General features: G+C 32.6%; 1 protein-coding gene across 1 annotated transcript; it reads left to right on the plus strand.

The window, feature by feature from the left end:
• The first annotated feature begins 1,914 nt into the window (after positions 1-1,914).
• On the plus strand, positions 1,915-6,853 carry Tdc1 (tyrosine decarboxylase 1). The gene is made up of 2 exons (XM_023168428.2): positions 1,915-2,361; positions 5,254-6,853. Exons 1-2 carry the CDS (start codon positions 2,047-2,049, stop codon positions 6,691-6,693), a joined length of 1,755 nt encoding a protein of 584 aa, XP_023024196.1. The 5' UTR covers positions 1,915-2,046; the 3' UTR covers positions 6,694-6,853.
• The last annotated feature ends 7,052 nt before the right edge of the window (positions 6,854-13,905 follow it).

Here is a 13,905-nt window from a genome sequence, read left to right on the forward strand (position 1 = left end):
TTTTTTCCTTCTCAAATTTGATTTCCAACTGCATTCTTTTCCTGGATTGACTACTCGAAACTTTGGTGGTTTTATGCGTTTTTGATAATCTTTGGTGAAGGCTTCCATTCATTTGCCTTTGGATTTTTCAAGAAATTTCATCTTCATTCATCGCTGCCTGTTTGCATTTTCCTAAGTCTTGAGTGACGTCGACACATCTTGCAGGTGGCATTCCTTTCGTTTTTCTCGCCATCGTCCACAGGGAGATTCTTTGATGTATCGAAGGACCACTTATGTTTCTGACTCATGGATGCCCCTGTGTGCTTTGTTCACTCACTCGAATTGACTGCCGTGTTGGTCGGTGGTTTAAGCCCCAGTCTGAACGATCGATTTTCACTTGCTATCGTCCAACCTGTGTTAGGAATCACACGTGAAAAGGTAAGACCTCGTTAATCCTTAGCTCGCACAAGTTTCGACTTCTGAGGGTTGTCGTTCGTAGGAGTGCGACAGCTGGTTAACGGAAAAACAGATTTGGAACAGATTTTTTTAAACATGCTGTAGAGGGCCATATTGATCTATACTGAATGCACAATGTGTTCAAGGTACTTAATTGGATAAGGATTTATACTGTATTGCCCAAAATCGCTTCGTAAAAAGTAAAGGATAAAAAATGGTTATTGTGTGTTATCCCTAAGATATAGACATATACAATCGTGGACTTTTTTGTAGACCTTTTTCAGGTGTACAATACTGCAATACATTATTTCGATGTATCTCGTAGTTTTGAGCCTGCGTTTGTAATGTAAGCGCAAAAAAGTGTTTATTTACCACATCACATTAGGAACCTCTAAAATTATCAGTGTTTCTCTACTATATTACGAATGTAATATACATATGTATAAACCTTCTTCTTGAGTCACTCTACCTATCACAAAAAGCCCGCATCAAACTCCGTTGTGTAGTTTCAAAGATCTAAGCATACATAGGGGGGCAGCAGGAAGCGACTTTGTTTAATACTATGTAGTGATGTGTATGAAAATTTGAATCAACAAAAGTCTTGTGTACTTTACGCGCAAGGGTAGAAAAAGTATCACTATAACTGCATGTTCACATCAAGAATTTTAATTTTTCTCTTTTTTTTTTTATTTTCAATGAACTACAACTCATACAGTAAAATAATATTTTTTAATTTTTTTTATGAAACACTAATATATATTAGGTACATTCTACAGATGAATATTTTTATCAAAACCTTGTTGCTCTCTTTTTCTCGCTCGTTTGGGTCGCCTGAAATGTAAATTTTGGAAAATAAACTAGATGCTTATTGCAATGTTTTTATCAGTTGTTTCAACTATCAAAAGAACAACTGTCTCCTTAGAAACAATCAATCACTTCGTCTATTGGTAAATTCTTATGAAAATCTATACTTGCTATTTTGAGTATATAGCGTTCAGACAGACAGACGTAACTTGGGGACTTTATAATATACGATGAACAAAGTGGGGTTTGTTATTTGCAGTTGGACATAGACTACCTTCGGTTTCACATGGCAAAGACACCTGTGAACCAAAATATATTTTTTTTCGATTTCTTTCACATTGACATTTCGAAGTCAGGAACCATGTCTAATTATTCATTTCATACTATATTTCTTCATTTAATAGTAGAAGTATGATCGATGATAAAGAAATATATTTCTGTTGATTTTCTATTGCTCACAAGAAATAGTCATAACCGGAACTAACAAATAAAAAAGTAGTCACTGTAGAAACGAGGACGCTGTATACTAAAATAATATACGACACTAAATAATCCACTTCCCAAATGCCCATAATCCGTTACAGCATCCTGAACAAAAAGCTATCTTAAAAATTAAAGGATATCGCAGCATTATCCCCACTCATCAGATTTGAATTATAAAAGTAGTTCGAGAATATCCGTAGGCACAGTTCTTTTGAATAACCGATAGCAAGCATACAATGCTAGACACGTGAAATAAAAACAAATACGCGCAGTTTTGGTGTCAGATTTATTGAATTTTTAAACTAGTGAGAAAGGAAATATAAAATGGATGTTGAAGAATTCAGAACCCGTGGCAAGGAGATGGTGGACTACATCTGCCAGTACATGACAAATCTTGGTAACTATCGTGTTACTCCAGATGTAGAACCAGGATATTTGAAGGAGTTATTACCAAGTCAGGCACCTCAAGAACCTGAAGAGTGGGACACTATTATGGAAGATGTAGAAAAGAAAATCATGCCTGGTGTGACACATTGGCAACATCCTCAATTTCATGCATATTTTCCAAGTGGCAACTCATATCCATCAATTCTAGGTGATATGCTGTCCGATGCTATTGGATGCATTGGATTTTCATGGGTAAGCATTATTTTCAGAATATGATTTCAATAATTCAGTCACTCGTTTGTCTAGGCTTTGAATTATGTCATTATTTAAACAAAAAATTCAATTCACAACGTAGTCAAATTGAAAATGGTATGTATTTTTAGCAGAGATTAGTTTTTGGAAAAAACTTTTTGGCTTCCACTTTTCCTGTGGAAGTTGCCCATAATTTTTTGTATAAAGATAGAGAAGTGAAAACCAAAAAGCTTCTTTTCTCAACAACATACTTTTTTCAGTTTGAGTTGAATTGGCAATTACCGTGGATAATGAAAATAGGATGATAACTTTTGTTGCCATAAGTTTTTGTGAAGAGCTGAGGATTTCATAAATTTTAGAAATTGTCTTTAACCTCATATAGAAAATCACCATTAGTAAATCACAATTGAATAATCAAAGTGCATATAAAAAAATTGAGCCTCACAATAATACAACTTGGTGATTCGATTACAAGATATCACCGTAAAGGCGTTTTTGAAAAAACTCATTCAACTTATCAAAATTTGACTAAAAATAGTGTTTATTTTCAACCTTGCAAAAATTTCTGACGCCTTTATCTCTTCAATCAAATGGATATTCGATTTCTGATCTCTAGAATAAAAAATATATGATTTATATGATTATAACAATAACACTTTCAATTAATTCGAAAAAGGTCTAAATATACTTTTTGGTCAAGATTGAAAAAAAAAACATAAAATGAGCTCTATTTTCTTCAAACCAGTCTCCAGTCCAAATATATACCGTTTTTTTCTTTAACTTTGAGTTCATGGCTAAGATGAACAATTCATATAAACTAATGATCATTGAAAACTTTTCAGTGACAATAAATTTGATACTGATTCTGCATTTGAAATAATTTGATATTATAAATTGTTGCCACGTGATGAGTTAATTTATTTTTCCACGAACTATACTGAATAATTTTGGATTCTAAATCTAAACCTAGAATTATCTCACTGATAGTCTTTATATTCATTACCAAACTTTTAAGGATTTTTGCCAAGTTATTTGATTTGAAAGACTGTTAAAAAAATGTTATTTTTATAAATGTTTCAAATTTATCACTAAAAATTTTACACGATGGATCATTAACTCTTCAAGTAATACATATTTCAATTTCAAGTTGGAAATGTATTATTCTTGATTTATTTATTCTGGTATATGTGTGATTCTATAGTTTTTGTGGTGATCGCAATCAAGTGATTTTTTTCTATTTCATTCATCGGTTAACAGTTAATTATTTAAATTAAATTGTCCCGGAAGTGAGAAAGCAATTACGAACCATTCCTTAACTATCATTATTTTCAAAGTGTAAGTTTTTTATATTACATATCATCTATATTAACGGACTTGCTATCTAGGATCATACTATACAGGGTAGACGTAACATATGTCATGTAAGTTGAATAACAACTTCGGAAATTACGGTTTTTTCTAAGAACAAACAAAATTTCAGAATGACTCCACTTGCAATAAATATTTATTTATGATCAAAATGTCTTCTGTATTATTTATGTGAATGATATACATAATGGCAGTTATTTCTGTATACTTGCAAAGCAACAGAACCAATGTCCTGGACATTTAGGTGGTCACATCGCATCTGTAACACATACTCTAGAGTCTAGTTAGTCTTTTTTTTTTCATAATCAATGTTTCACGATAATATTTCAAAACTAAAATTACATTTCTTCTATTTGAATGGTACTTGTTACTTTTCAGTTGAGAAAAAAGTACTTATAACTGAGGCACTACTTTTTTTGCCTCAAAGTTCTTCGAAGTCTATAAAAAATCATTTAGTTTCATTTTTGTACAAATTTAACTCTGAAGGTGAATGAAACGAAAAGACGATGTTGTAAATGTAAATGATGTAAAAATAGATAAGTGGATTTCTGTGACTGGTTTGATCATTTGTTATTGGTTATTGAATACAATTAGAGCAGTCACACTAGTTTGGAAATAAGTTTCGTAAAATGAAAGTTAAGTGAAAAGGGTACCTACTTTAGGAATTGATTTGGAAAATTCAAAAATATTTTATCTTCATTGGAAATTAACCTTAAAAATGAAATATTTTTCATGTTTTACATCCCTGGTAACGCATGTGCATGAGGCAGATAAGCAATCTTACATAATTTTGGCATGGACTTTTGAGTGTCCTTCCTTAATGAATATTTTATATTTCTTCTTCATTACAAGCTATGTGAAAACAGAAACGTTCACTCACAGATTGTCTCCTACATCTAGTCTATTTCAAATTTAATATTGAATCTGTAGTTTTTTGCGCAATCATCAAATGACGATAAAAGTTAAAAACCATTCAATTATCATAATTCAAGCCATCATGGTTCACATGTTTCCATTAAAAAAAAATGGAGGGGTATTTTATTCCTTTTTCAATTCAAAATATGAAAAACGGCATCCTATAAAATGAACAAAAGCCATCAAATGATTGTTAACATATTGTTAATTATCAATAAAATGATTATGATTATTTCAAAGCTACAAATTCAAATTTACTTAGGCTTCGTGATATTGCAGAAAACATGAATATTTATAGTCATTATATTCGAATTAGTTTGAGATATCTCATTACTTCGAAATCTTATAAAATTATACAAATTTGCTGAAAGTTTTACTGCCATTGTTCCAGAATTTCACGTAATACATGTTTTTCGAAATTATAGCATATCTAACCTTCATTTCGGAATTATTTCATGGTCTTATCATTGTGGATACCAATTGAGATATGGTTTACAATTTTGGAATATTTACTTCCATGCAAAGATAGTTAATAATGTTTTTCTGGTTATGAACATATTTAAATATTGAATATAAGTGTTCATTTCTGACAATATTATTTTATTGCAGGCCGCCAGCCCAGCTTGCACAGAACTCGAAACCATCGTTATGGACTGGATGGCAAAGGCTATCGGTCTTCCCGACCACTTCATCACTTCTGTGAAAGGCAGTAAGGGAGGAGGGGTTATCCAAACATCAGCGAGTGAATGCGTTCTCGTGTGTATGCTTGCTGCAAGGAACCAAGCCATTCAATATCTGAAGAAGAATAAGCCTTCGGCAGAAGATAGCGAATTTCTCCCTCAACTAGTTTGTTATTGCTCGAAAGAAGCTCATTCTTGTGTAGAGAAGGCAGCCAAGATACTTCTAGTCCGAATCAGAATCTTAGAACCCGACGAAAATGGTAGTCTCAAAAAAAATATTCTCAAAAATGCAATGGAAGAAGACAAATCCAAAGGGTTGTTTCCCTTTTTTGTTTCAACCATTCTTGGGTCCACTTCCAGCTGCTCTTTTGATGATTTGGTTGAAATTGGACCAGTTTGCAGAGCCGAACCCTGTACTTGGTTGCATGTGGACGCTGCATATGCTGGAAATGCATTTATTTGTCCGGAGCTCAAAGTGTTCATGAAAGGCATTGAACACGTTGATTCCTTCAACCTCAACACCAACAAATGGTTTTTAACCAACTATGATTGCTCTTGCTTGTGGGTAAAATGTCGGATTACTCTTACTAGCGCTCTTATAGTGGATCCTTTGTATCTGCAGCATGCCAATTCGGATGAAGCAATAGACTACAGACATTGGGGTATACCCCTCAGCAGGCGGTTTAGATCTCTCAAATTGTGGTTCGTTATAAGAAAATATGGACTTTCTGGTATTCAAAAATATATTAGAAATCATATAAGGTTAGCAAAGCACTTCGAATCTCTGGTACGGAAAGATCACAGATTTGAAGTTGTGAACGATGTGAGGCTAGCTTTAGTATGCTTCAGATTGATTGCACCTGACACGGTTAACCAAACTTTACTAGCAACCATAAACGCTTCTGGAAAGATACATATGATCCCATCGATGGTCAAAAATAAATACATTATTAGATTTTGCGTAACTGCTGAAAACGCCACACAAAATGACGTCGAGTATGCGTGGGGAGTTATAACAGAGCATGCCTCTCAACTTCTCACCAGAAAGTCTATCAGAAAGGAAATATTTTCTCGCCCACCTCTTACAAGACAGAAGTCCAAGAGGTTATCTTTTACCAGAAGCGTATCCAAAGAAATGTACCAAAGATCAAAGAGCAAGACGAACTTGTACGATGGCGCAACTCCAATTCTTGTGGCAGATTCGGATGAAGAGAATGAAAATAATGAAAAGACACATGATGATATTTTAGAAGCTTTAATGAACGACTCGATCTCACCCGAAGATGACGATGTTTTCAACAAAGATTTCGGAAATGATTTCAGAATGAAACCAAACACCCCCACTGAAATATCTTGTAACGGAGTCTAGATTTTTTGTGAATTTTTTGTTCTTTCCAATTTCTGAGTAAATGATTGACATTTACGTTTGTAAATAAGATGTTTATAGATTTTCAGTATTAATTGTCTTAGGATATTATTTATTATTTTTATGTACTTAAATTTGTGATATAAATATATTTTTATGAATACTGCTGAGTTTTTCTGCCTTGAAGAAATGACAGGATATTTCTTGGTTACCATCATTTTCAGCTTTCACTTTCAGTTACTCGTATCTGAACATTCTACTCTTTGTTCCTTTGTTCTGAACTTATTGGAATTTCATATATATATATATATATATATATATATATATATACTTTTTTCCCTCGTCGATATAACAGGCGATTTCCAGAAAAGTTCACCACTTTAAAAAATGAATGAAAAAAAATCAAGAACTTAGTTTTTTCCTAGCAATTTTCTTTGCTGAAAAAGTTTTTCTCTTCCGAGTAAGAAATTACTGAAAATAAAGGATATTGATAAATCTAAATAATTAAAGGTGAAACAGGAACCTCTGGAAGCAGAATAAATCCAAAATAAGCACTTTTTCCAAAACCAAAACTGCAATACTTACTCTTCTCAACGCGCGTTCCACCCACAAAGTTGGGGTCTTCAGAAGAAGAAGGAAACAGTTTTCTTCATCAGTTCTGTTGTTTGGAACAAGTGGTTATTTTGAATCCGTCAAATACCAAATAACATTGGCTTGTGTTTCTTTTTTGAAATAATTATTTCCATGCCAGATATTTTAAATGTTATTGAATTTTGTATAATGGTTCATATGGTTCATAGTTCAATCAATCTGGAAATGAATCTTCCAGATTCATTTGGATTATGTTTCATCAAATACCATTCATTTGGTAGTGTCTCTTTTATAAAAATCAGGAGTGAATACTCCTGAAAAAAATACTGCTATGAACAATCGTCGTTACCAATAATATGTAACTTACTAATAACCAAGTGATACGCTCAAATTCAATAACTTTTATTGAGTATTTTAGGGTTAAAACTGAATAATTTCCATTTTTTTCAAAATTATTGCATTTATTTCGCTTTTTTAGTCGCCGCTCGTCCGAACTAATAGCTACTGATTCTGAAGTATCTCCATATTCAAAAATTCTCAAATATGTTTTTGTTTTTGAAACGATTGTTTGAAAAAGCCAATCCAGTATTTCAATTTAATATACTCTTGTCTAAAATTATTTCTGGCCATATATTATGATTTATTATAATAATATCATCATTTTATAGGCCTTTGTTGAATATAGATTTGGTATAATATCAAAATACATGAATTAACATAATTGAGAGAACTTTTAATATAAATTGTGTAATTCATAGTGAACATAATGTGAAAAAATGTAGTGAGTATAATCCTGTACATTTCATTTTGAGTTGAAATGCTAATAAATACTAAAAGGGTCCAAATCATTCGTAATTCTATTAATATTCAATTATATTGAAGCAGTTCTCTCTATTCATATTCTGTTTGTACTTCATATTTTCACTATAAAGCAAGAGTTTGATCCTCTAAATAATTTTCGCAATTAATAATTCCGAAGCTTTTTAATTTTCATTCAGAGGACAAAGGCATTCAGTGATGTGTAACTTCGGATTTACTTTACGCATCATCGGGAAAACCTCAATCAAAGATATTTGGAAAAGAAATGAGTTTACAACAGGTATAAACAAGAATTAAAGACGCATTTATTCTCCAGTTAGGTATGAGTTTTAAAATGTTTGGGAATTACCAAAACATGAAGAAATGATGTAAATTAATTAGGCTTCAGACGTGTTCTGTAGATAATAGTGATAATATTGATGATGTAATTAAATACAGGTTTTCTTATATACAAAGACAAATGTGAAATACCCAAATAGTCAGTGTGGATTGTAACAAGGCTCACTCATTACGTAAATGAGGACAACAATATATAAATACTTTTGAATAATATACGTGTCCGTTGAAAAGTTTGAAAACGGTGTATATCAAAGTAGTTAATATATGGATACCTATGAATGATTACACATGTCACTCTACTGTTGTCGATATGACCCTCATCGTTTAATAGACTGCATTCAAACCCAACTCCGAAAGATTTCTCAAATTTTTTGCAAATCTTCCTCCATCATGAAATGCTTTCTCGGCTTTTAAAAATGGAAAGCGATAAATGAATTTGCAAAATCTCTGACACTTTGTTTGTCTAACAATCCGCGACCCTTCCATGCTTTTATTTGAACAAGCTGTCTTACACACACCCCGTTTCTTCCAGAAATATCACTTTCACTTGAATATCCTACAGTTCCGATTTCAATCATACATATAATTTTCAATTATTTTGCTGTGGATAACTCTCAAGGAACAAACATTCATTTTCCTTCCTGCTCTACCCATAGATACTCGTATATCTTCAAAACCGATTTCCTTGAATGTGAAAGAAGACACTACAACACTTTTCAACAACATACCTCAGAGGCATTTGACAAATGTGGTATATCTAGTAAAATAGTCGTTATATGTGTTAGATATTGAAGGGGTTGCAATGGTTAGATATTAAAATTTGTATTCGAATAACAAATTACAAAATCGCAGTACGTATTTCACTATACAATAGCTTCTTCAGGCTATGAATCTGATGTAAAGGTTAAAAATCGTGAAGCGATATTTTTCATTTTTTCCTCAATGAATATATTGTTTTTATTACAAATCATGAAATTATAAAACAATTATAAAAATCAATTGGCGCTCCGGGGCGACTTCATTGATTCCAGTGGCGCATTTGCTTTTTCAGCTGCAGGAAAATCCGGAAAAAGCTGCAACACCACATCATCTGAAGATCTTGATCTGCCAATATCTTCTCTCTCATGAAACATAATGTAGGGTGTCTTCAAAGGCTCCAATAAATTCAATACATCGCCAGAACACTTCGTGACAAAACTATTGTCAAACTTAAACCAGTCCGTTTCATCTTTGATCAAGGCGTAATAATGACCAAATTCAACGCTAGAACCACAGTGAACATTGAATGATTTTGATTTCTGTCCGTGTATCGAAGTTAGTTTAATTTGAAAATATGTTTCGTTAATAACAAATTGTACTGATCATCAACATTTTCCATTAAAAACTGAGTGTAAAATCGTTTTTTTTCTCTACCAAAAAACTTTTTTATGGGATCCTAAAGGACGTTTGGGTGAATACAAACTTAAAATTGTAAGAAGAGAGGTAAGCTTGATGATGGCACCTAGAAAAATCGATCAGGAATATTGACTAACAAAGGTTTTGCGCTGATTGATGAGATTTGATTGAGCCCCTTGTGAAATTTCATCCGTCTCAGTTCATTCGATTTCCGCAATATGTGTCACCTGGTTTTTCAACAATGAAACTCTTTGAATTCGATTCGGATTTTTAGATTTGATTGAGTTTGAACTCTTTTAATTGCTTTTTATTCATAGTCATCCGATTTACCATCTATAGGTTGTTGGGGTCCGTTTGTACTTCATCGAACAAAGATTCCCTACAATTATTATTTTAGCACCATTTATGATGACGATTATTGTGTATATGTATATATGATCGTTTTGAAACGGTTTCATTGAATTCCATATGATATTGAAAATATGTTTCATGGATATTTTTGGTTTTCACCTTTCACGACCTGAAAAAATGTAAAGAGTGTAATGGAGATTTTATACAAATGTAAAAAAGAGCAAACTTTTCAATTAACACCGATAAGTTACCGCGAGAATTCTGTTTAAAATTTATTTTTCCATCAACCAGCTGTCGCACCCCTACGAACGACAACCCTCACAAGGTCTCACCTTTCAATGTATGATTTCTAACACGGAATTAAAAGAGTTTTTTACAAAGAAAAATATACTTGTCGTATATAATAATTTTCCAATCAAAATAAGATAAAATATATCTGTATAACTCCTCGCCTCTTTCAATGATGAGAAAAATTATTAAATACGACAAGTTACTGATCGATACAACATTCTTCTTTGTGAAAAACTTTCAATTTACGCAGTACGGGATGAAATAACAAGTTTGTCCCTTTCTACATCTGTATAAAGTTCTCCATTACAATTTTTATACTTTTTCAGATTGTGAAAAGTAAAAATACCGAAAAAAGGTCGACACAAATTAATGAGATTCTATTACTGCTATACATTTGAATGAAACATTTAACTGGTTTCGAATGGAAGTGAAAATTTATCAATTTTCCTAAAATTGTTATGTAGCCAACACGATTACCTACTGTCTTCAAAAAGTGGTATAAAAAATCTAGATGAAGAGATCGAGTCACAAATGATTATATACCAAGGAAATAGTGCGTTTGATATAGGTATGAAATTTGAATTGAAGGGGTTATATTTTTAGGAGTGATTAATTTTTGGGAAAGAAAGTTTTTGGCTTTCTACTACTCCATCTTGATACAAAAAAAGGGATGCGGAAATCTTCCAAAGAAAGGAAGGAAGTAATCAATTTGAAAATAAGTAACTCTATACATGGATGTGTAGATCATGCAAAGAAGTAACTTTCAGACACAAACTGAAAGAAAGTCCTTCTGAAACAGCTACTTTCATATAAACATTGAAATACACGAAATAAAAAAATTTTTTCCGAAACAAATACTTCTATATGAACACTGAATTATACAGACGATACTTTTCTCTACTCAGTTTGTATTTCAAACATTCGTTGTGGAATAAAAATCAGATATCATTCACATGAGTTCTACTTTGAATGAATGGTAATAAATTGCACTTACATGGAACACTGTCACCCTCACTGGTATACACCGATGTTTTGCCTTAAAACACTTGCCCTAAGGCTCTTCAGTACCAAATTGGATAACATTATAGAAAATACACACACTTCATTCATGAATTACGATTTTGAATGTCACAGAATAAGCTTGATCTGCGTATGTCATCGATGACATCGTAATGACATTCATTCACCTATTTGATTTAATCCCAGCCAAGAGGAATCTTATTTGAATTGAAGGGGTTATATTTTTAGGAGAAAGCCAAAATCTTTTTTCCCAAAAATTAATCACTCCTAAAAATATAACCCCTTCAATTCAAATAAGATTCCTCTTGGCTGGGATTAAATCAAATAGGTGAATGAATGTCATTACGATGTCATCGATGACATTAGCAGATCAAGCTTATTCTGTGACATTCAAAATCGTAATGCATGAATAAAGCGTGTGTATTTTCTATAATGTTATCCAATTTGGTACTGAAGAGCCTTAGGACAAGTGTCTTAAGGCGAAACATCGGTGTATACCAGTGAGGGTGACAGTGTTCCATGTGAGTACAATTTATTACCATTCATTCAAAGTAAAACTCATGTGAATGATATCTGATTCTTATTCCACAACAAATGTTTGAAATACAAACTGAGTAGAGAAAAGTATCTTCTGTATAATTCAGTGTTCATATAGAAGTATTTGTTTCGAAAGAATTTTTTTTCTTTCGTGTAATTCAATGTTTATATGAAAGTAGTTGTTTCAGGAGGACTGTCTTTCAGTTTGTGTCTGAAAGTTACTTCTTTGCATGATCTACTTATTCATGTAAAGAGTTACTTATTTTCAAATTGATTACTTCCTTCCTTTCTTTGGAAGATTCTCTCATCCTTTGGGATATCCAAAGAAAATATGAAGAGTCTCTGGTAGTAGCTTTGGATATAACTATAGCACTCGACAGATAGAGTGGAAATAATTCTTTCTTTGGTTTACCGACAAGAAGGCACTATTAGTTATTGTTCAACTTTCCTCCTTTGAGCGGGGAATCATCATGAATTTTCCGTCTATGCTGGCGTATCTAAGTTGAAAGCTACAAAGTCAGAAAATTAATGATTTGATCAATGATGAAACTTCATTCAGTGTTTCCCAAAAGTAACGATATAATTTGTAGAAAAGCGGTGACATAAGTATTTTTGTACATTAACACTATCATTCGAATAAAATATTGTCCCAGCTGGAAAGACAATATTTTTAATTAAATACGTTTTTAAATTGGATTACAAATTGCACTTGTTATTCAAACTGGTATTATTATTTTCTTAGTGTTTTCAACTTCTTCGACTTCAAAACTGTGAAATGCATTCTTTCGATACCATTACACTCACCGTTGTGGCATCAATGTGTGATGATAACCACCAATGATTGCATTAGAAGGGGTATATTTTTGAGAGGGATCAATTTTTGGGAAATAAAGGTTTTGGCTTTCGATTTCTCCATATTAATACAAAAAATGTGGGAATTTCAAAAATTTTAACTATTTACAAAAATGTAGGAGTAGAAAGCTAAAACCTTCCTAACCGAAAAAACTAATCTGTCCTTAAATTACACCGCTTTCAATTCAGACAAGATTCCTATAGCTGGGTTTTAATCAAATGAGCGAATTAATGTCATTACGTACCGTCACCGATATTCGTAACATAAAGTCTTAATTTTATTTTTTCATCAACTACAACTCAGGATTTGATCTTCACAAACTTCATTTGAAAAATATATCACATGTTTCGCTAACACAGTGGCTTCTTTAAGTAACGGCCGAATCAATCAGGACATTTTTTATTAATGAATCGAGTGCTTCTTCTTATAATAATGTTATCCAGATTTTGTGCTGAGGAGGCGATGAGGCAAGTTTTTCATGCCGAAACATCGGATGTCCACCAGTGAGGATGACAGTGTTCCATGTAAGTGAAATTGTATAGTCGAAATATCTGGTATTGTGCATACTCAAAGTGTCGGCACCCTCAAAGGCCAAAAAAACCATTACAAAGAGATAAAGCTGCTGCCAAGTAGTCCACGTGAACTGAAGAATTGGCGGATCGTATTGGATGATTTTTACTGACCGAGTTTTAAGATTGGCTGAAGAGTCATAAAATTAAATTTTGAAGTCATGTGACGGTGACAAATAGAATGCAAGCCGTCATGTGGTCAATGTTCAGTTCAGGAAATGAATCCTTCGACAAGAACTATTAGTAATAACGAGTGTGATAACAAAGCACTTTTTCCTATGTGGTGATTTCAATAGCGAAGGTTAACAATGCGAAAAAGAGATACCAGTGAATAGGATTCGGATACATTTGAATATTGAAACACAGAGAGTATGTTTCAACGAATATAAGAATCTATGTCTCAAGTTTGCTTTCGAGAGAAACAAACTATTACAAGCAACATCAGATTTG

The sequence above is a fragment of the Leptinotarsa decemlineata genome, unplaced genomic scaffold (genome assembly GCF_025532065.1).
Source record: "Leptinotarsa decemlineata unplaced genomic scaffold, Ldec_3_MD MMD2_P_RNA_scaffold_9, whole genome shotgun sequence".
NCBI lineage: Eukaryota > Metazoa > Arthropoda > Insecta > Coleoptera > Chrysomelidae > Leptinotarsa > Leptinotarsa decemlineata.